The 20,738-nt window shown below is 36.5% G+C and overlaps 1 protein-coding gene across 1 annotated transcript in view; it reads right to left on the bottom strand.

Moving 5' to 3' along the window:
• LOC306844440 (E3 ubiquitin-protein ligase SMURF2-like) overlaps nt 1-20,738 on the bottom strand; it is a 55,299-nt gene that overhangs the window by 29,915 nt on the left and 4,646 nt on the right. The window contains exons 2-4 of the mRNA XM_079376572.1: nt 8,658-8,696; nt 6,695-6,803; nt 34-167 (exon numbers count right to left, since the gene is read on the bottom strand). Of these exons, the coding sequence (XP_079232698.1) occupies nt 34-167; nt 6,695-6,803; nt 8,658-8,696 (282 nt within the window). The remainder of the gene's footprint in view (nt 1-33; nt 168-6,694; nt 6,804-8,657; nt 8,697-20,738) is intronic.

Here is a 20,738-nt window from a genome sequence, read left to right as displayed (position 1 = left end):
GCCAGTTTTACACACACACGCGCACACACTTACAGCCCGTGTCCTTGAGTTGGTTAATGGAGTTGGAGAGGAGTCGTACGCATCCCAGGAATCCCGCTCCCTGTTTCTTATGGATCTTCTTATGGTTCCACACACTGATGGTGATGGAGTCCGACTTCCCGATATACCTGGAGACATAACAAGACATCAGATTTCTACATTTTCTATCATGTCTCCTTTAAAGCAAACCAGACTCGGAGCATAGAACATGAATTATGAAACATGATTACACACAGCGGCTCAGAGGAGAAGATCTGTTTTATGTAGAGCAATGAGGACTTCATTAAAAAAACTATGAAAATGTCAGAAAAATGACAGGAGAACAAGGAAGACAAAAACATTGAAGATAATTATGAAGATGAAAGAAAAAATACTGAAGAGGAAGAGAAAGATGACAAAGCAGCGCAAGATGGCAACAAAGAGAAAGTAATGGGGGAGAACAGGAGAAGATAAAGATGAGCGGGAAAAAGAGAAAGATGGCAGACTTTGAGGATGAAGATAATGAAGATAAGAAAAGATGTAAAAGTAGATAGAATACAATGAAGACGGTGGTGAGGAAGAGGGCGACAACGACAAGGAATAAGACTGTGAAGACAAAGGCGGCAACAAAGGAAGTAGATAAAAATCGTAATTAGGAAAAACAAAACATGACCACGAACAGGAAGAAGTATGAGCGCAAAGAGAACTGGGATCGTTTTCACTTCACTGACGTCTTGGTCTAATTTTGTTTGGTACTTCTAAGGTAAAAACACCTCAAATCTTCTCATGCCTTCCGCAAAACTAACAAAGCAGCTCAAGAACTTCAAGCGATCCCATGCAGTTCTCTTGTTCTCTCACCACCGCATGCATTTCATCAAGTCCAACATAAAACTCAGCTGGTTTGTCTGAATGTTTTGGCATGTTGTTAGACAAAACAAATGATTCCCTTAAATTCGGGGAACAGAAACACCTCCAGAACTGGACATCAAACGGAGCTAGGCTGTCAAAAAATGTCCAAGCAAAGTCTGAACGTTCTGTAAGCCTGCCAATGGAACAGAATCCCTGGGCAACAGGCCTTGTTTGGACTCAAAACCAATCGAAGAGGTAGAGGAGTAAAGAGAGAAAAAGGCAGAAAAAGGGGTAGGATGAAAGAAACAAGAAGACAGAACGCCAATGACTTGTGTGGATGCTCTCACCAGAATGAATCCAACCAAACCCAAACAATCAGAGTTCTTCTCTCTGATATGGAGAACGTTTATCAACCGTCTACAAAGCCAAAAAAACAGCTCTGAAGTCTGAGCTCACAACAGCCTTTCTACACAAAACTTATACACAAATTTTACTTAGACAAGAGCTAGTAGCAACAAGTTACCCAACCAGACCAAAGGATGACAGAACAAAACAAAAGGCAAAACAATTAACCGAAACCTGCCCTGTCAACACTTAACCACAGATAATTACAGTTTAGTGCTTTTTAGGTTTCTCTGATAACCCTACATCAAACCTCACCGATTGTTTCTGAACTTTCCCAGGAAACTCCAACAACCTTAACTCGGTAAATGGGGTAGTAACAAATAGATGTCCAATACGATGACAATATTTTATTTAAAATCTAATTTAAAGCATACGTGGCAAGCTTATACAAATGTAATCTTTGAATTCATTTTGAAAAACTTCTAACCAAAATCCTTCATTTAACTGAAAACATACCGAAATCCTCAAATAAAAAAAATTTGTAAATATAACCATCAACTAAAAGACACACGCATATATACACTGCTGTTCAAAACTTTGGGATCAGTAAGATTTTTAATGCTCTTACATGGAGTCTCTTATGCTCATTAAGGATGTATTTATTTGATTAAAAATACAGAAAAAAATATATTGTGAAATATTGCAATTTCTAATATTGGTTTCTCGTTTTAATATACTTTAAAATAATTTATTTCTGTGATGCAGTGCTGAGTTTTTGTTAGCCATTACTCCAGTATCACATGATCCATCAGAAATACTGGAATATTACATTGTTATTTCCAACTAAGGAGATTCCACTTTATCTGCCTGATCATTGCCGACCAATCCCATACGGCCAGGCATCCAACAACAACAACAAAAAACTCTTTAAAGAGTCAACTTTTTTTTGTATCATTAATAGTTTAGTTTAGTTTAATACTCCACAAGTAAGAATACAATAAATAAGAATGGCTACTTATAGCTACTACTAATTTTGCAACTTAATTATGGCTGCTTAATTTCTATATTTTCCCACTTCAAGACAGTTGTACAACATTAATGAAGTTTCCATCCAGATTTTGTGCTGTTTTGTTATCGACAAAGAGATACGTGTTAAAAAATATGATATGCGTCATAAAAGATAAAGATATGTGTCATGACGTCATGCCTAAAAAAAACGAATTGTCGCATAAGTTTTGGTGTATCGTAAAAAAATGTTGCCCTTGAGCTGTTTTCATACATAATTTATCCTATTGTGTGAATTACAGGCTAGGCTAGCTGTTCTTCATCCATTTGAAACAAACAAAAAAAAAAAGCCTATTAAATTGTAATAAAATATTTTTTATTAAGTGTCACGAGTTGTTGTTTTTTTTTGTACTTTGTTATAGACTAGATAGATAGGCCACTGTTGATAATCAAGCAATGATCATAAACAGTTGCAGTTGTATTATCATCATTTCTCTGATTAACGTTTATAGGAAATATGAATGTTCATTCCGGTTATTTTATTTCTCCTAACCGACGGTCGTTAAACCATATTAACCGTTAACCGACAAGATTGTTAAATTAAATTTAACTTGATAGGCGGCTTGACCCATTACAAAAACCTAAATTTGTTTTCCAGGGATTCATTTTATATGTGCAAAAAGCAGCATAAACAACATGAATGTGAGGATTCACGCACCTGCAGCGCTTCTGCAAACGGAGAAAAACATAAGCTATTATATATATATATATATATATATATATATATATATATATATATATATATATATATATATATATATATATATATATATATATATATATATATATATAAATAAATAAATAAAAGAAACACGCCCATATGCAAAATATATTTTTCTAAATAATGAATTAAAACAAAAGGAAAGCAAACCTGCAACAATTAGCAGCCTATATGCAGTCTTGAGAAAGTTTATTTTCTAGTTTCTTTCCTTTATTTCACAAAAGTACGTTTTGTTTTTTATTGTGAATGTACACAAATAAAAAATATTTTGAATAGTTTGGAATAATGTCTTACTCTTATATGACCACAAATGAAGGAGTAGGCTAGTGCAAGTTGTTTCCAGGGAGAAAAAAAAAAACAAACAAAAAAAACACAAGCGATCGTGCCGGCGCCTCACGCGCAGTTAAGCATAGCCTACTGACTCCACAATGCAGCCTGTTCATGTCATAATAAAATACAGTCAGCCAAAAATATTGAAGAAACATGAAAAAAAATATTTTATTTCCCCTCACTCCACAACAAATCATTTAAAATTGAACAGTAGAAAGAACTCGGAACAAAGCAAGAATAAAAATATAAGAAGCTAACAAGCCAAAACGAATTAATTTAAACTTTTGTACTTCACGTTCATGTAAAACAAAATGTGCTTGGCATAATATCACGGGGTTATGGTGGTCAAGCTGAAAGGCACGGACTACAGGCTATTTAAACTGAACTGTGCACTGTAAAAAAAATAATAATAATAATCATGTAAACAGGCTAGCCTACTAACATTAAATTAAGATAAGTATGTTTGAGAGGTAACTCGTCTTTCTTACCATGTATAAAATAATTTTAGATACAATTTAATAATATGAATGATTTAATGCGCTTTAACTACAGGGAAACGGTGCTTTAACATTAACAACACCATGAACACGGATGCTGCCTATAGCCTAATTCTGTCATGTGACACCACATTTATTTGCGTTAAAGCCCCTTTTCTCGTCAAAAAATGTTTCCAAACTAATTTTTAGAAGAGATACTCTGTCAAAGCATTATATATAACGAGCAGGTCACCTAACCAACCAGGATTTAAGGACTAGTCAAGCTTGGAGCTCACTTCATTCATTGTGTTTGTGCATTGTTCCCTTTACCAATCAACATTTCCTAAAGTCCATTTCTCTTACTTTTAAATCAATTTCTACAGAAATCATCTCCCGAAACAGATGTTCTGACCTAAATATCCAACGCATCTTCTCCCGCTTTCGTTTTTAAGTCTCCTCACATCTAGGTTAATGTTTTAACCTTTTTACTTATTCCTCTATGCAGAGCAATTTGCGATAGAAGCGACTGCTAAATGCATGACTATAAATGTAAATCTCTGCTGGCACTGTTTTCGGTTATCAGCAAGTTTTTCTTCTGTGCTATTGTTCATTACACACATTAGCAGTTATCTTCCAGTTAAACATGCAGCCCTAGGAAGTTTTCGGCCCTGTCAATCTTTCATGAAATGATTTTGACATTCTGTTAGGCCTGACATTCAACAAAAATAACAAAACTACCAAACAGCTCAATAACCTTTCAACAATGAGAACATTTCAACTGTTTTCCCTGCCAACAAAGAGACAACAACTGTGATGTGCATTACGGGAATTACAGATTTACTAACTTATAACTTGAGTTCAAAGCACTTCTTAAAACCCAGATGGCAAACAGAAATCCCTCCGTACTTCAGATGTAGGATTTAAGCAACATCTTCTTGGTTTTCTCTTCCCCACCCATTATTCTGGGTTGCGGGGTGGGCTGTGGAAACGGCGCCCTATTTTCCGCTGACAGACGTGACATGTTTGGCGAACTCGACGGTCATCCTGGGGGGTGAGGGCTAGTCTACGGTTGCCATGGCAACCAAACAAACGGAGACGTGTGCTTCCTCTAGCTGCCGACTGTCAGCGCTACATGAGAACGGGACAAGTATTGGAAATCTGCTCCCCTTCTTTTGTTTTGCTGGCCTTTCCTTGTATGTGGGTTTTTAGTGCTTTGCATCTTCTCTTAAGTTTTGCTTTTGGTCTGAGGGAAAGTTTCTATTTTTATTCCATGCTGTGAAACTGCTGATACTCGTAGTTGGAGATAAAACCTCTTAAAAAATGTAAATAGAGCTAGAAGCGTACGGTGTAACGAAGGGATATGGGATTTTGCACCATTGGAAATCCGTCCTGTGATCTCCACAGATAGAGCCGTCGACTCCAGAGGAGGTGACCTAAATCCTCAAAGCCTGAAGGATGCTGGGAGCTTTTACTGATGGGCTACACTGATGAAGAAATTGAGAGATTGGAAGAAATAGTACACCACCGGTTCAAGAAAAAACCCCCTGGGCTTATTTGAAAGTGCATGTTAATGGGGTAGTTCACCCACAAACTTTAATTTTAGCATTGTTTACAAACCCTCATGCCAATCGTGATTTCCTTTCTTTGGATGAACACAAAATTCTGAATGGAAATGAAAAATATTTTCCATACAATAAATTGGTCATTTTAATGTTGAGCTTAAATGAGAGAGAAAAAAAAAAGCACCTTAAAACCATCGCAGCATTCAAATCTCAATTGCGTAAATTCAAATATACTGTGTGAAGACCAGTCATGCTAGGTTTACACATCAGTAATGCACAGTGACATTGGTTCCTGAGTGTGACATTGCATAATATACAGAAATGCTAAAAAAGAGATTGGGGGAGGATGAAGTGAATCAATTTTGGGGGTTTTTCTTACAGTTGGCTAACGTATAGTTTCAGAAGACTTCGTATGAACAATTAAGTCGTATGAACAACTTCTATAGTGTTTGTATATCTTCTGTAGTGATTCTTTTCTGTTGCTTGGAATAAAATAAAATAAAAAAATGAAATAACAGCATCCTCTTATTGTATGGAAAACACTCTCCAAAATATCTTTTTCACAGAAGAAAACAATATACATATCTGAAAGGCCATGATGGCAATAAAATAATGGCAGAATATTCTTTAATGTTTGAATATTCCATATTATGGAAGCATACTGGCTTGATTTGTTCGTTTTCTTTAATTTTCTTTAAAATTTTTTATTTTAAACCCAGTTGTAAGTTAAGCATAATCCATAAGCACAATTAAATGTGATGTCAAAAACAGGATCAATCGCTCTGAATGACTCATGCACACAAACAGCCGAAATGAACCACACACACACACACACACGAGGCATCTAATGACAGAGTCTGACACTCTTAAGGTCTCTGCACACGGTGTCCGAAATTGTTGCACGTTAAAAAATAAAATACCACCTCACGTTGTGTTAATCACGTTTCCACACTGCCTCCAAAACGTTCGTCCGTCAAAAAAAATTCAGATCAGGTTTGATTTTCTGCGTTTTAGCATCCGTAGCATTGATAGGAAAGGATGTGGAAGCGGAAAAACGCATGCAAAAATTTCGGGCTCAGTGTGCAATGACCTTTAAGCTCCAACAGAAAAGAACTGCAGCACTGAAAGCCAAATCTCCAAGACTCAAACAAGTGGACAGATGACCATGTGCTTCGAAATGAGATCTGCTTCTGAGTGGTGGTCTTCTTGATTCTGGTATCTAAACATTATTGTTTCAGGTTTAAACTGAGCTGGGATCAGAGCAAAGGGAATCAAGATGTGACACTGGCTGTGTGTTTGAAAGCAATCAGAGCAGGAAGAGCTCTTACAGGTCATAGTGCTGGTTCCATTTGGGGTCCAGCGTGTTCCTCACGGTGTCTGTCGAGTGGCACTGCCCTGAACCGTCCACCACCACCTTAGCAAAGGGGTCTGGCAGTCCTGCAAAATACACAATGTTTACCGAGACGTATGAGCAGGAATTGAAGACAGCACTGAATACAAGATAATTTAGTTCATAGTGTGGCCCAAAAATAATAAAACTCCAAATACTACAGATCCACTAATATAGGAAATGGTGACTATCAAGTCATTTGTCTGATTCCGGTGTTACTCCCACACAAAATATATACTTATACATTACTGTGCATTCAGAAAGTATTAAAGGTGGGGTAAAAACGCTTTAGAAAACTGAGTCGGGGCAGAGTACCAAAACAAACTTGTAGCCAATCAGCAGTAAGGGGCGTGTCTACTCATGATGTGGAGGAGGAACGATAAGGCAAGAAGTAGGACCTGTGTAAATATCGGGGTCCAGCATCCAGTGTAGACAGTTGATTATAATGTCACTGATTATAATGACTTCTACAGAACTAATCGTTGCCTGGGTTGCATAGGTTACGTATGTGTGGGGCGGAGCTATCAAAATAGGGGCGAGACCTATAATTAAACTACTTGTTTGTTTTGGTGATTTCACATATCAATATTGGCTGCCAGAAATCGCTTACCCCACCTTTAAGGTCCTTTCATATTTTTGAAAATGTCACATTTTATGTTCCAGCCTTGTGATAAAATGCTTTACAATATTTTATTAAAAATTTTATTTTTTTTAATTGCTACATTTTATGGTTTTTAATGATCCGATTTATTTTTATTACAATGAAAGAGGAGTAGTGGTAATAATAATTTATTTTTATTGCCATATCAGCATCTCAGGCTATCTTCATGACAAAAACCGAGTTGCAATAATACAAGGGTTACATAAAAGCAAAACCAAAAATACAAGATTTTTAAAATTAACATACTGATAAAATTTCTAAAATCTTTTTCAGTAAAATTAAGTAAATGTAATTAATGTGTGTATTTGAAGACAAAGCAAGTTTCCAAATTTCTTATTCTTCTCGCTAGTTTTAGAAAGGATTTTTCCAGCATGGTGGTCATTTAAATATTAGCATTCGTAAAAACAACTGAACTGCTTTGATTGCACAAGCAACATTAGAGATAAAAGCTTCAGCATTGAAAATATTTCAAAATTAGCAGATATCTAGATTTCACAATTTCCATTATAATATTGTGACACTTCAATCCATTTGAGCATCAACACGTTTGCAATGACAAAAACTAAACCCTTTTTTACCTTTTAGTATGTATCATTTTATTTATGAGACAAGCTAATCTAGTTCTAATCTAATCTAAAACTGGCCATGTACTATAAAAAAATTAATTATCAGTACGAGCCAGAATTATAATATTAGTATATCCCTATTCCTAACAAACACAGTTTTTCTCTCACTTTTATTTTTTATATTGTTATTTGTGATTATGAATTCAACAGCAGGCTGAACAGGAAGGGAAAGACATGCATGCAGGTTTACAAACAATTGCAGAGGGACTGTAGTCTTAATTTAACCACATACAGTCTGCTAAACCTCATTCCTCTACCAGCATCACATTTTTGACTTTCTCCTCTTTTTCTCTCTTCCCTCCTTCCAACACCATCTGTCTCTCTCTTTGATATCTGATCAGCGATTCAGATGTGGGCTTGGTTGTTTGTGTTTGTCAAGGTAGAGAGAGTGGAGGCAGAGAAACCGAGGCAAATATACATGTCAACCAGCGGTTGCTTTGTCTCCCCGAACTGACCCACATTTCTGGTGTCTCGTGGGGGAAGAGCACTTATCTCTCTCTGCACACTTTTAACAGATGAGCCTCTGCTAAAACACTGCGCTGAGATATGCTGCTCTCGCAGTTCACTCGATTTCAGAAAAACGGTCTCAGTATTTATGAAGGTCAGATACTTACGGAAGAAGTCTTTCTTCACCAGGTTCTTTGCGCACAGAACTGTAGAGAGAAAAAACATTGTTATTTGGACGTTTAGGATCAAAATGGATATTTGCCAAACATGTAAATCACAACAGTGATTTATGTTATAAAACAGATTTTTGAATCATTTTTATTGTTTTCCACTGAAAATCTCAACATCCTTAAAACAAGACTGACTTAAAATAAACGGCTAATTATTATTATAATTATCACTTGAATTAAGCTATTATTTTTAATACATTTTTATAATTACTTAATATCCCCTTGATATTTTTTTAGTTAATAAAAAAATTATACATAATTATTTATACTTCAAAAGAGACAATTTACCAATGTGATGGGTACAATTAAACCCGATTCAAGTCATTCTCTGAAAACAAATACTAACATCTTAAGCAATTTTGCTTCTCAAATAAACTTATTTTAATGCAAGAAAATGACTAATAAAAATGATTTTCTGCAGTGCACAAAATGAGTCCAGGGGCATTTAGGTCTCATACTGGTAGATTTGTTTTTAAATTTCAGAGTTCTGTATTTTTAGGATCTCAGTGTGTTCAAACCGCAGAGAAAATGTTTAAATCCATAGCACGGCTCTTACGGCGCTCAGCACTCCCAGATCAAGCTCACAATGTATTAGAGATGCAAAAATATATATATATATAAAAAAAAAAAACCTCTGATTCACATCCCACCACTGGCCTACATTCAGCTTAACTAAAAAAAAAAAAAAAAAAAAACTCTAAACAAGTTCTTCTGACTTCAAAATGGCCTGAGCTGTCAGTTAACAAGAGATTTCAGTTTAAAGCTTCTCATGCGATACCACAGGCAACTCCAGGGGGATATTTATTCTTCCTTTGACATCTGTGAGAATGTCAAGAGGTCAAGGAACACTTACACAAAGCTGAAAAGTGTTCACGAACAAAATGATCAACTTTTGAGGTTCATCACAGAGTAAGGGTGAGAAATGCCGTTTGTGACAGAGGAAACTTTCAAAATATTAATTGTTTTAAATGTCTCAGACACAACACTGGGAGCATTTGGGGACAATTACAACAAGAAATGAGACTGAAGAGGACAAAATGATAGATGGAAGTAGGGATGCTGAGCCGGAAACCAATAGATGGCCTAAAATAAAATTCTCTTTTGTATAAATAAAGAAAACATTGATTTCACTTTTTAATGGAATTAAATGATAAAAGTGAATGTATGCATCTCAACTACGGCTGGGCGATATCGAACGTGATTGTAATGCGTATCTCGTCAGTAAAGCCGGTTCCGTGACTGACGGTAAATCTCCATCACCTGTTTTCAAATGGAAAGGCATTTAACACATAGAGCCGTAGTTAACTGACAAGCTACGCAATATCGCATTCATTATCGAAGGCGATTCATCTGCGATAATGAATGCGATATTGCCAATAATAAAGAACCATTTACTTCACTCCTGAATTAATCCGTCATTTGAACGAATCAAATGAATGAATAAATGACTCGATGACTTAATCATTACATTTACCACCACCTACTGGCAGTTTTAGTTTATTATTTAGAGTATCATTTAAAGAAATAGTTTCATATTTCAATAGTAATAATATAATTAATCAAATAAATTATTAAAGGTATAGTTCACCCACCCAAAAACGACAATTGTTATCATTTACTCACCCTCATGGTTCAAAAGAGTATATGTAATAAATTTTATCAAAAAAAATATTTCTTGCTGAAGCAATTTCTCAGCCAAATTTGATTGTGATTCATTTGCGATTAGATTTAATTAAATCGCCACATCGTGTAATTAATTAGACTTAAAAATGTGATCGCTTACCAGCCCTAATAAAAACAAAAATGGGAAAATGAGCATGAGCATTTAAATACCCAATAACAACTGATAGGTATGCAATACTGATCAAAAAAAAAAAAAAAAAAAAAAGTACCAGGAAATAAATATCACCATTACAAAACGAAAGAGAGGTTGAGTGTTATATATAGAGAAAGAAAAAAGAAAACGAGGGCAGACAGACATTTGATTTGAGAATAAAAACTAAAAAGGGAGGACAGACTGCAACAGAAAATGAGACGACAGGAATGAAGGGCGACTAGAGAGCAGGAGCACAACATTTGAGGTATTCATACAAAAACTACAGCAGTTCGCCACTCCAGATGTAAGGAAGCTGAGACGGCAAGAATAACTGGAATGTGTGGAGAAAATGTTGATGTGCAGGTGAGCTGCAGACTTTACTTAGAAAATCCAAACAGACTCGGAAACACCCATACTGAGACTGCTATTGATTCTGTCTGCGGCACGGCCACGGCTGTTCCTCAACTCACACACGCGAGCACACATGTACATATATAGACAGTCAATACTAATTCTAAAACCTTTTTTTAAAATTAAAGAGTAATAAAATTAATTGATCAAGCCAGTGTGTCTGGAAAAGCGAAGAGACTTGTGTGACGGGTTCAAACAGTTGCAGCAGGTGATGACAGCGACGGTCCAAGAGAAGGGAGGGAGATGGCGAGAGAAAGAGGAGAGGGAGGGAGCGGATAAAAGGAAACATGCTTGCTTCGCAGTAGAGGAAGAATTTCTCTCTGCAAAATCCCTGGGAATGTTTAACGTTCCAGTGAAACCCACCTCATCATTCCACCATCTGGAATGTATCGCCCACTCTCTCTCTGTGTATGGAAGTCTCACACACACACACACACACACATAACCTTCAACACCTCGTCTGCACTCAGCTCTATCAATTATTGACATTAAGCAACAGGGTCTGTATCAGAGACGAATTCGAAGAACTAGTAACAGCATTTAGGAACGAGTACAAAAAGAAATAAGCATAAACAGTGAAAACAACTGAATTATGAACACAGTAGCAGTTAGCATATGTAGCAACTGCCCTGCTAATAAACTTGGAGTGGGCACTATACTTAAAGGAATTCTCTTTACCCTCAAGATAAGTTTCTTCATTGGAACAGATTTGGAGAAATGTAGCATTAAATCATTTGCTCACCAATGGATGCTCTGCAGTGAATGGGTGCCGTCAGAATGAGAGTCTAAACAGCTTATAAAAACATCACAATAACCCACAAGTAATCCACACCACTCCAGCCCATCAGGTAATAGTTTGTGAAGTGAAAAGCTGCAAGTTTGTTAGAAACATATCCATCAAGATTTCCAAGAGAAACGATGTTCAACAAAACAAATGAAGTACAATGTTATTTGATTGGATTGTGAGAAAAGTGGATGCAACGTATCCAGTTAAAGGGGAGAACTTATATATTAAATAAATAAAAGCTTGGTGATCTGTAAGGAAAGTCATTTAAGAGGCGGAGCAAGTTATAATAAATTAATCATTTGGAATTTATTTTTATTTTTTTTATACAGTATATACAGTAAGACCAAGACTATGCATTTAAGCAAATATGTAAATAATTCTAATTTAATTTTGACTATAAATATGGCATCTCCTTTTACTGAAGTCATTAACTAATTGAAGAGGTTCCTAAATCAGGAACAATGCCAAATTCCCTGAGTGAAATGCACTCAAGCAGTTAATGAAACACATCAGTACTGCAGCTGAGAAAGTCACAGTACTAGCTCATAAAGCACCGTTCCTCGTGGTCTGCAGTGACAGATCAATATTTCTGTAAGATGTATAGTGAACTGGCAGTGTGTAATGCTTCCAGTCTTCATTCCTACGTATGAGTTTCATTGGTCTGGCTGTGAATCACTCGCAAAGGGAAATTTCGCTGCATCTGTCCTCCGAGCAACAGCATCTGCCACGCCACAGATGTTCATTTATGAATGGAGTGATTCACGGCCACTAACACACACTTATCAATTCATCAGATGTAAAAATGTGTGAGCTCATAAATAGACGTGACAGCGCTGTACTGGCAAGTGAACCGCAGTTAAAAACCTGGATTCTGTCAATGTTTATCTGCTTCCTGTCTTAAAAGTAAACTAAAAAAAAGGTTTGACTGGTTTCGGTGATGCTCTTGAAATTTGCGACACTAGTTTAATGCATCATATAACATCAGCTACTCAAAACCAAAGACACTGAACACTTGACAGCAATGCTTTCTCTGCTGAGTGTCGAACACAAAAGAAAAGAACGCTGTAATGCAATAAAGTTAACACTGCGCCTGAACAAAACTTTTTTTAAAAAAGGTAAAAACTAAATTTAGCATTTATTAAATACTAGGGGCTTGTTTGGCCTTATAACATACTCCTTTTAAGTTACAATTTTAAAATGCTCTAATTGTACAAATAAAATGTGTTGTTTCTAAATTGTTACGTTTCCAAATTAACATTCACAAGATGCCGCACCCTGCTGATATTCATGAGTAACACTTTACTTCAAGCCTTTATGTATAACGCATTGTACAGGGTATATCATTATGTGCATTGTACATTAGATCTTGTCGTAAATAATTAGATCAACAATCAATTGATGAGTGTTATTTTTGACTGTGGTTAAAATTATTCATGAGACTGTACAATACATTAGAAGGTGTATTCCAAGGCAGAATTCAATAAAACCACGTTTATAATGCATTATACATAAAGGGTTTATGTAAATTGTTACAAAAGGTTTGCAACAAAATCTGATTAATTACTTCAGACTAATGAATTTACATGATTTATTCAGGGATAAGCATTTTTATAGCCAAACATTAATGCATTAAGTGTCTTGAAATAACAAAATTATAGCATATTACTTATTAAATTCAGTTAATATTTATATACATTAACCCAGTTTTACCATTTTAAATTGTGCAAATTAACATTAGTACATAAACATGAATTAAAAATGAAAAGGTTATTAAGTGAGATTTTTTTTGCTTGCCTTATAAATACCATTAAAAAAAAGGCAAAAAATGAATAAAAAAATTCAGACAATTAATATATGCATGGAAATGTATCACAAAACATTGTGAAGAGGTAACACGCAGTGATGAAATTGAGCTGCAGTTTCTGGTTTCCCACAGCTCTTGGATAGATGATTAGGGTACTCGATGTAACTGACTCCCTGAATAAGACAAAAAAGCCATTTTCAGATGCATTTTCAACTTGGCAGGAGTCAGACAGCTCTGTTTGTTCTCCTTGGACTAACTGTGTGTGGCTTTGTGTGTGTTCCAGAAGGCAAGATAGTAGCTAATTTAGGCCGTGGAAGCAAAAAGTAGCGGCTTGCGGGTGGCAGAGAGCAGTCTGATACCAGGAAAAGGAAGTGACACGGTCAGTACCATCAGCCGTCGCTCTGCCCTCATCAAGGAGTCGGAAGAGTAGGACAAAGCGGCCTCAACTTGCATCTGTGTCCATCACAAACACCTTCTTTGCGTCAAGAATGGCTGGAAGATAAAGATAGGTTTGCAATGTGATCTGTAGAGCTCAATGAGAGACAGAGCGAAAAAACCCAGAAAACATCTACATCGAAAAGCGGTGTGAAAATAGCCAAGGCACACAAGAGCTGTGAAGGTCTCAAAGGACTTCTGGAAAAGTAAGGACTTTCTAAAAGGCTTCGTTCCAACAGAAGACGAGCTTCCAGCTCTACAGGATGCATACATTATCATTCCCATGACACGTGGCCCTTTTCTTCCATTCTGCTTTTCTTTTTCTGTGTCACGTTCGTGCGTTCTTGTTCTCTGAATCACACGCGGACTCTGTAAGTGTCGAAAGGACTGCTTTTTTGATGTTTTATCTTCCAAGTAGTCTTAAAATGAGACAAAAGCAAACGTGAGAGGGAAAACCAATTTAACGAATCCCAAATGTGACAGCAAAACTAAAAAAGGCAGTCTAGATACGTAACCAACATGCTGCGAAAACGAAAAAAAATCTTGCCAGAGAAACTCTATGTACCTCCTCGTCTAAATAAACATTTAAACAACTGAAAAACAGGACGTACTCGGCGGTTTTGACTTTAACCCAGATACCAAGGAGCTCAAAATAGCATTGAAGTTTAGATGCTATCGCTCTTCATGTCTGGTGCAGTGGACGCCTCGTGAATGACTAGGCAATTTCCTGAGAAGTCGATCACGTCTTTCTTTGGGAAAAGAAGACAATATAGTTGATCACACGTACAGGGCAGCACATCAATATTTCATTGGTCATGCTGGGGAGTCTTGTGTCATGCTTTCTGTGAATACATGTACAAAAACAAGAGAGAAGAAAAGAAGTGGATATGACTGGACCCGTTGCTTGAGCAAAAATACAAATATTAGCTGTCAAAAACACTTTTGTACACTGTCAAAACACGCCAACTATGGCACAATGTTCATTGTTCTCGGCTAATCCCGATTCCTAGACGTTTGTGAAGAGAATTCGCCATACACTAATCCACCAAATCCCATCTTTCCTTTGAGATGTGTTCCCCAAAGGTTTACAAAGCTCAACTACTAACAAGCTCAACTGGTTTAATGTGATGTAAGATTGTCCTTAATGTCTTCCATCAATTGAGGTTCGACTACAGGGAACCTCTAAAGAGATGCACTGTCTCTAACAGAGGAGGAACAAAAAGAAAATGGAAGGCCTGATATGCATGTATTTGTCTACCATGCTATGATGGTGTTAAATAATACCTAAAACATTAAACTCAAGTCTAATTTCCATCCAAACAGCTCATAAACAAAAAAACAAAACAATGATGTGACAAGTCATCAACCACCAATGGACTGGAAAGAAGTCTTTTCCCAAAGAAGTTTGATGGATGGGAAAGGACACAAGGAATTGTGGGAAGAATTGGTGGTTGACAAAAATGGGGTTAGTGGTTAAATAATGGGAAAGCTGCATCGTGGTACACAATACTGGAGAGGAAGTGGGGGTGTGAGAGAAAAGGCACTGAAAAACCAAACACTGTTCAGATAATTAATGCTTTGGGATATAATAAATCTGAGATGGAACAATAACCCTTACGTTTCCTCAATAAGGCTGCACTATAAACTTTTTGATGCCACAGATGCTGAAATATGATGATCCCTCTCTAAAAATACAAAAGGCAGCTATATTTTCTATGAATAAAGACTCATAATACCTGAAAATAAAGTTTAAAATATTGTCTAGGAAAAAATAAAAATCCATCCACAGAATATTTTGAAATCTATAAATAAGAGCTAAACCATTAATAACTATAGCTATTAATAGAATAAAAAAATCTCACGATTTCCAGCCAATCTTTAGCAGCAATAATGCTCAATTTATAAAATTTTTAACAACAACATATTTGCAAAAAAAAAAATCATATTTTATATAATTCAATTTAAATTGAATTCGATTATCATGCGCATCTAGTCAGTAAAGCCGGTTTCTTTATTAGTAGTTAATCGCCATCACCTGCTTTCCAATGGAGCGGGAATTACTACACAGAGCCGTAGTTCACTGACAAGATATCAATATCGTGTTCATAATCGCAGATGAATTGCCTTCGATTATGAACATGAAATTGCCTAGCTTGTCAGTGAACTACGGCTCTATGTAGTAATTCCCGCTCCATTTGAAAGCAGGTGATGGCGATTAACTACTAATAAAGAAACCGGCTTTACTGACTAGATGCGCATGATAATCGAATTCAATTAATTGCACAGCCCTTATTACATATATGTGTGTGTGTGTGTGTGTGTGTGTCCCTAGCATACAGCTAACAAACATGGGCTAAAAGCAACAAAGCTTTTATTTTGTTTTCATAGGGTCTTTTGTGATGGAACAAAATGGTCGTCTGACTGAAAGGTCTGCTCATGAGCTCATCCTTGACTTTCTGAATGTATAATCCAGTCACTCCAAACAGGCTGAGGCATCTCACTGGAATGCAGGCCTCCTTCCGCCCCATCTCTCTCCCTCTCTTACACTGCTTCCCCTCACACTATCTGCGGACCGGCCCAGCCTTGCCTTGCCCGTCTGCAGCCATGTTTTGTCCCCAGCTCTAGGGCTGCACGCTCTTGTTCGCAGCATTGTTCGTCTGTAAACAAAATGCTTCCTTTCTCTCCGCCACTCCTTCCTACTTTGCTTCTTAAAACAGTACGGGAAAGACGACGGAGGAAAGGAGAGAAGGGTGGAGAGGTCGTCTCGTTGTTAGTGGAGATCTAGGTGTAATCTCGAATTTGCTTCCTGCTACCGCACTCTCCGGTTTCCCCCCTTTCGTGATTTTCGTGAGTAAGGAAGGATTTAGTTTTACTTTCTCACTCACTGGATTGGTATCTCATTCATTAGGGCTGCTTCTTGGCATCCTGTTTGGCCAAGCTCACAGCTGAATCAAGATGTGCTCTTATCAACGGAGAATTCTGTGACCAATCGAAATAAGTGCTACAGGAGGCCAATCGGATTGGATCGGAGACCTGGAATCCATTTTCCACCGCCTTCTTTACAATGCCAAAGGTCAGTCTCTTAGTCAGATGTCTGAGAGACCACTTAGTCACAAACTGAATTCCACATAAGACTGAAAAGAAAACACAAGATACTTAAGGACCATCAATGGCTATCCCACAATTCCTCTGTGGTTTCAATGTCAGACTGTGAATAATTTCTTTCAGGTTGCAAATCAAGGGATTGGCCAATGCTGATACCGAAAGCTTGCTTGAAGGAGAGCATTTTCACCTTTAGTAAATAATTCACCTGGTGGAAAAAAAAAGTATCTGAATCTGAAGTGCATTTACCTTTGACAAATCAAAACAATAATTCACTGATCCAGTGACAAAAAAGCAGAAACACCATAAAATGTGGTTTAACTGTAGAGAACTACATCAAAATTAGTCACAAATAGGTTGACTGTAACAACATAACCTTTCTGCAATGCTTTTGAATCACCACTGCAAAAATAAATGAATCGTTAAAAAGTAAATTTTAGTCATAAATGTAAGTTTGCAATTTGAATTGAATGTGACAAGTTAAATGACAATGTTTTCAATTGAGCTGACAAAATGAAAAGTACATGAACAAATGAGTTCTATGAATCGGTTCTGTAGAGAATAACATGAAAAACATGTAGCGCAACCACAGTAGTCCAATTCATGAAACAAATGAACCTTATGAACCATTTTTGTCTAGCAAAAAATTTGATAAGCACATGAGCTGGTTCTTTTTAATGAATCAAATATATACTGCGCAACAAATGCAGTCCGATTAACGTAAAAAAAGATTGTTATTTTTAATGAATCACTCAGAAAGACTCACAAGTTTGCTTTAGAAGTAATTGCTTCATTTTAAAATGGAAAGTAACAAAACTTGCAGTTAAGTAAGTGTGTGGACAAGAAATCACTACAAGATTTGAGCAAGCATTTTAAAACATGAAAAGTTTGCATGATCAATGAAAATAAAAAGTTACTTTGTTTGCTTTCAGCACATAAATTCTCTTAAAGGGTAACATTTACACTTTAGTTGAAGTGAAACCTCCAGGAACAAGATTTCATTGAACCAAAACGTTTTGGGAGGACTACACAGGACAATCTGAAAAAACATTTTCCTGATTGTTCACACTCAGGTTGAATGAAAGTTTAAGTATAGTTATCTTATGATTACCTTGATGACTCAAATTAATAAAGATATGTGGGATGTTTCATCTAATCACAGCAGGAAGGATTTCATCAAATTGAACACTAAATCCCAACCCACAACAACGTCCTTTGCTGCCGATACGGTATTAAAGAAAAACAAACTGCTTTGGAGACAATATCAACCATAACAACAAGACATATCTCTTCTCCTGAGGTACGTGGCTCCAAAATGTGAAGGGGAAACCCAAAGATCCGGGCCATATAACCCAGACCTTTAACACTTCAACAAAAAGGAAAAACCACTATGAGCAGACGTGGTGAACTGGTGGAGGAAGGTCTGGGGTAGTGGGCTCAGACTAAACAACGCAGACCTCAGGAAGCCTGGACGACTGCCTAGGTGCACTTGGAGCTGCTACAGGTAAACAGTAAGATCTGTTCCCGAACGGGACCACCGCTGTGTGTGGCTCGGCCGACGGCCCCCGAATTTACCTTTGAGCAGATATTTCACATCTCATCTGCTCAGCCGCCGCTGGAGTGAGAAGTTCAATAGAGCAGAAAAATGAGATGTGGTTTGGATCACTTTTACACAATCTTAATGATGTATTAATTTATGAAAACAAATAATTACATAATTAGCTAGAAATCTAAAAAAAAGTTTCACATATTCTAAAGCAACTATGTGAAAAATGACTTGATTTTTGGGATATGTTTTACAAAACACTTTCAAAATGTTATATTTATTTCAATGTTACTTGCGGTTTCTTCATTTCACACACACAAAAAATTGGTGATTTTCCAGCAGGGAAGGGTTAATAAAATCTACTGTTTGTCAAATGAAGACATGTATTTCAGTCTATTGGCATTTATCAATTTAATTCCCAGTAGAGCACAACCCTGGCATGCTTTTCCAACTGTAAACTATTAACCGCCTCTCTGATCAACACAGCAGTACGTTCCCATCTGAATCACCCATAAATAGCATGAAGTTCAGCAGAATTCATTTTCCTAACAATCCATCAGTGTATACTATAAACAGCACTGCTTTTAAAGATCCACTGAATCCAATGAAAGAACATCATACCGACCATAAAGGACCAATATTTGCCTATTTTAAACTATGACCATTGGACAATCACACTACGGAAGGGACAAGGTGGTTGACTCACCCAACAACTAAACAGTAAATTTTCCTCAGTATTTTTGTCTTGTTTCAAGTAAAAATCTTAAAACAAGCTAAACTGACTTGAAAACCTGTGTAAGGTATTGCTTTCAAAGAACATCTTTAGCCTATATATTTTATAATCCATTGGCAAATACATTTTATTCTTGTTCAAAGTGCAAATCTAACCAAATTAAACAGACATATAGGCTAACTAAAAACATTTACATGACTAGTTACTTGACATTTAGCTACTGACGACATGGGTGGAACTCACAAAACCTGTCTAGATTAAGTCTACGTCACCCCAGACTTACACTAAAAACAGGAATTATACTGTGCTTAAAAAGAAACAATTGGCAAATTATTCCCAAAACAAAAAGCACAATTTGTAAATGGGGTAAGAAACTTAAACCATGATATGTTCTCTAAAAACGAGTCTTAATAGCCAATACAATTTAAAATTGAAATCCCCAAAGGTTGAAATAGGAAATTAGGCCAATATTATCAGACAAATCACTAATGTGACCCCCCAAGACAGCTGTAGGACTTAATACAAGATGAGAAACAGACATTTAGTTGAGGTGAGCATGTTAAGAGATCATGCAGAGATCACAACTCTGCTGTCAAACACAGACAATTAGATTAAGCGCGCTTACACTAGTTGGCATGACATCATAGTTTAAAGCACGGGTATTACACTCGCATTAGATCGAGGGCCGGACACCTGCTCTTCTGGGCCTACTAAAGTCCAGAATCACGTTCATGCGGCTTTAATGTCCAATAGTGAGGTCAAATTAAAGAAAGCACTTAAAACACACTTGTTTTATTCATAAGAGGTTTTTACATATACACAAACAAAATTGAAAGTTAAAGGAATATTAAATCAAACTACTCATCAATAACAAAAAGTGAAACCCTTGCTGCTCTTGGCTGGCAACATTTTAGCTTTACAAAGGTATCTAAAACCAAAAAATTAATACAAAGATAACCCTAAAAAGGCATATAATGTACATATAATTCTCCAAAAAAGGAGTTTAAACTTTTTTACCCCCATTAACAACTTTCAGAAAATTCAAAGTGGGATTGAACTGGGTTGCTGTAGGAATTTGGCAAAATGCTTAAAATAAGTTTTTTCCACTTTAGGATGCAAGCAATAATGTGTATAAACAAAATTAAGTGCTAAAACATAATATCTCGTATTGACAATAAAGTGACTTAGGCCTAAATCTTTCTCCATAAGCTGGACTGCTTTCCTCAATAATACTGAGACAAACAACCAGGGAGAGACAGCAAAAAGAGAGAAAAAAAAAAACCTACCTATAGCCTGTAAATAAAAACCAGGCCCAGTGCGCAGTTATATACGTTATACACCCAAATGTTTACTATTAAAAATCGTCCCACCAGACCACAAAACC

Source organism: Barbus barbus (genome assembly GCF_936440315.1).
Source record: "Barbus barbus genome assembly, chromosome: 3".
Lineage (NCBI taxonomy): Eukaryota > Metazoa > Chordata > Actinopteri > Cypriniformes > Cyprinidae > Barbus > Barbus barbus.
This window is presented reverse-complemented; position numbering and strand designations above follow the sequence as displayed.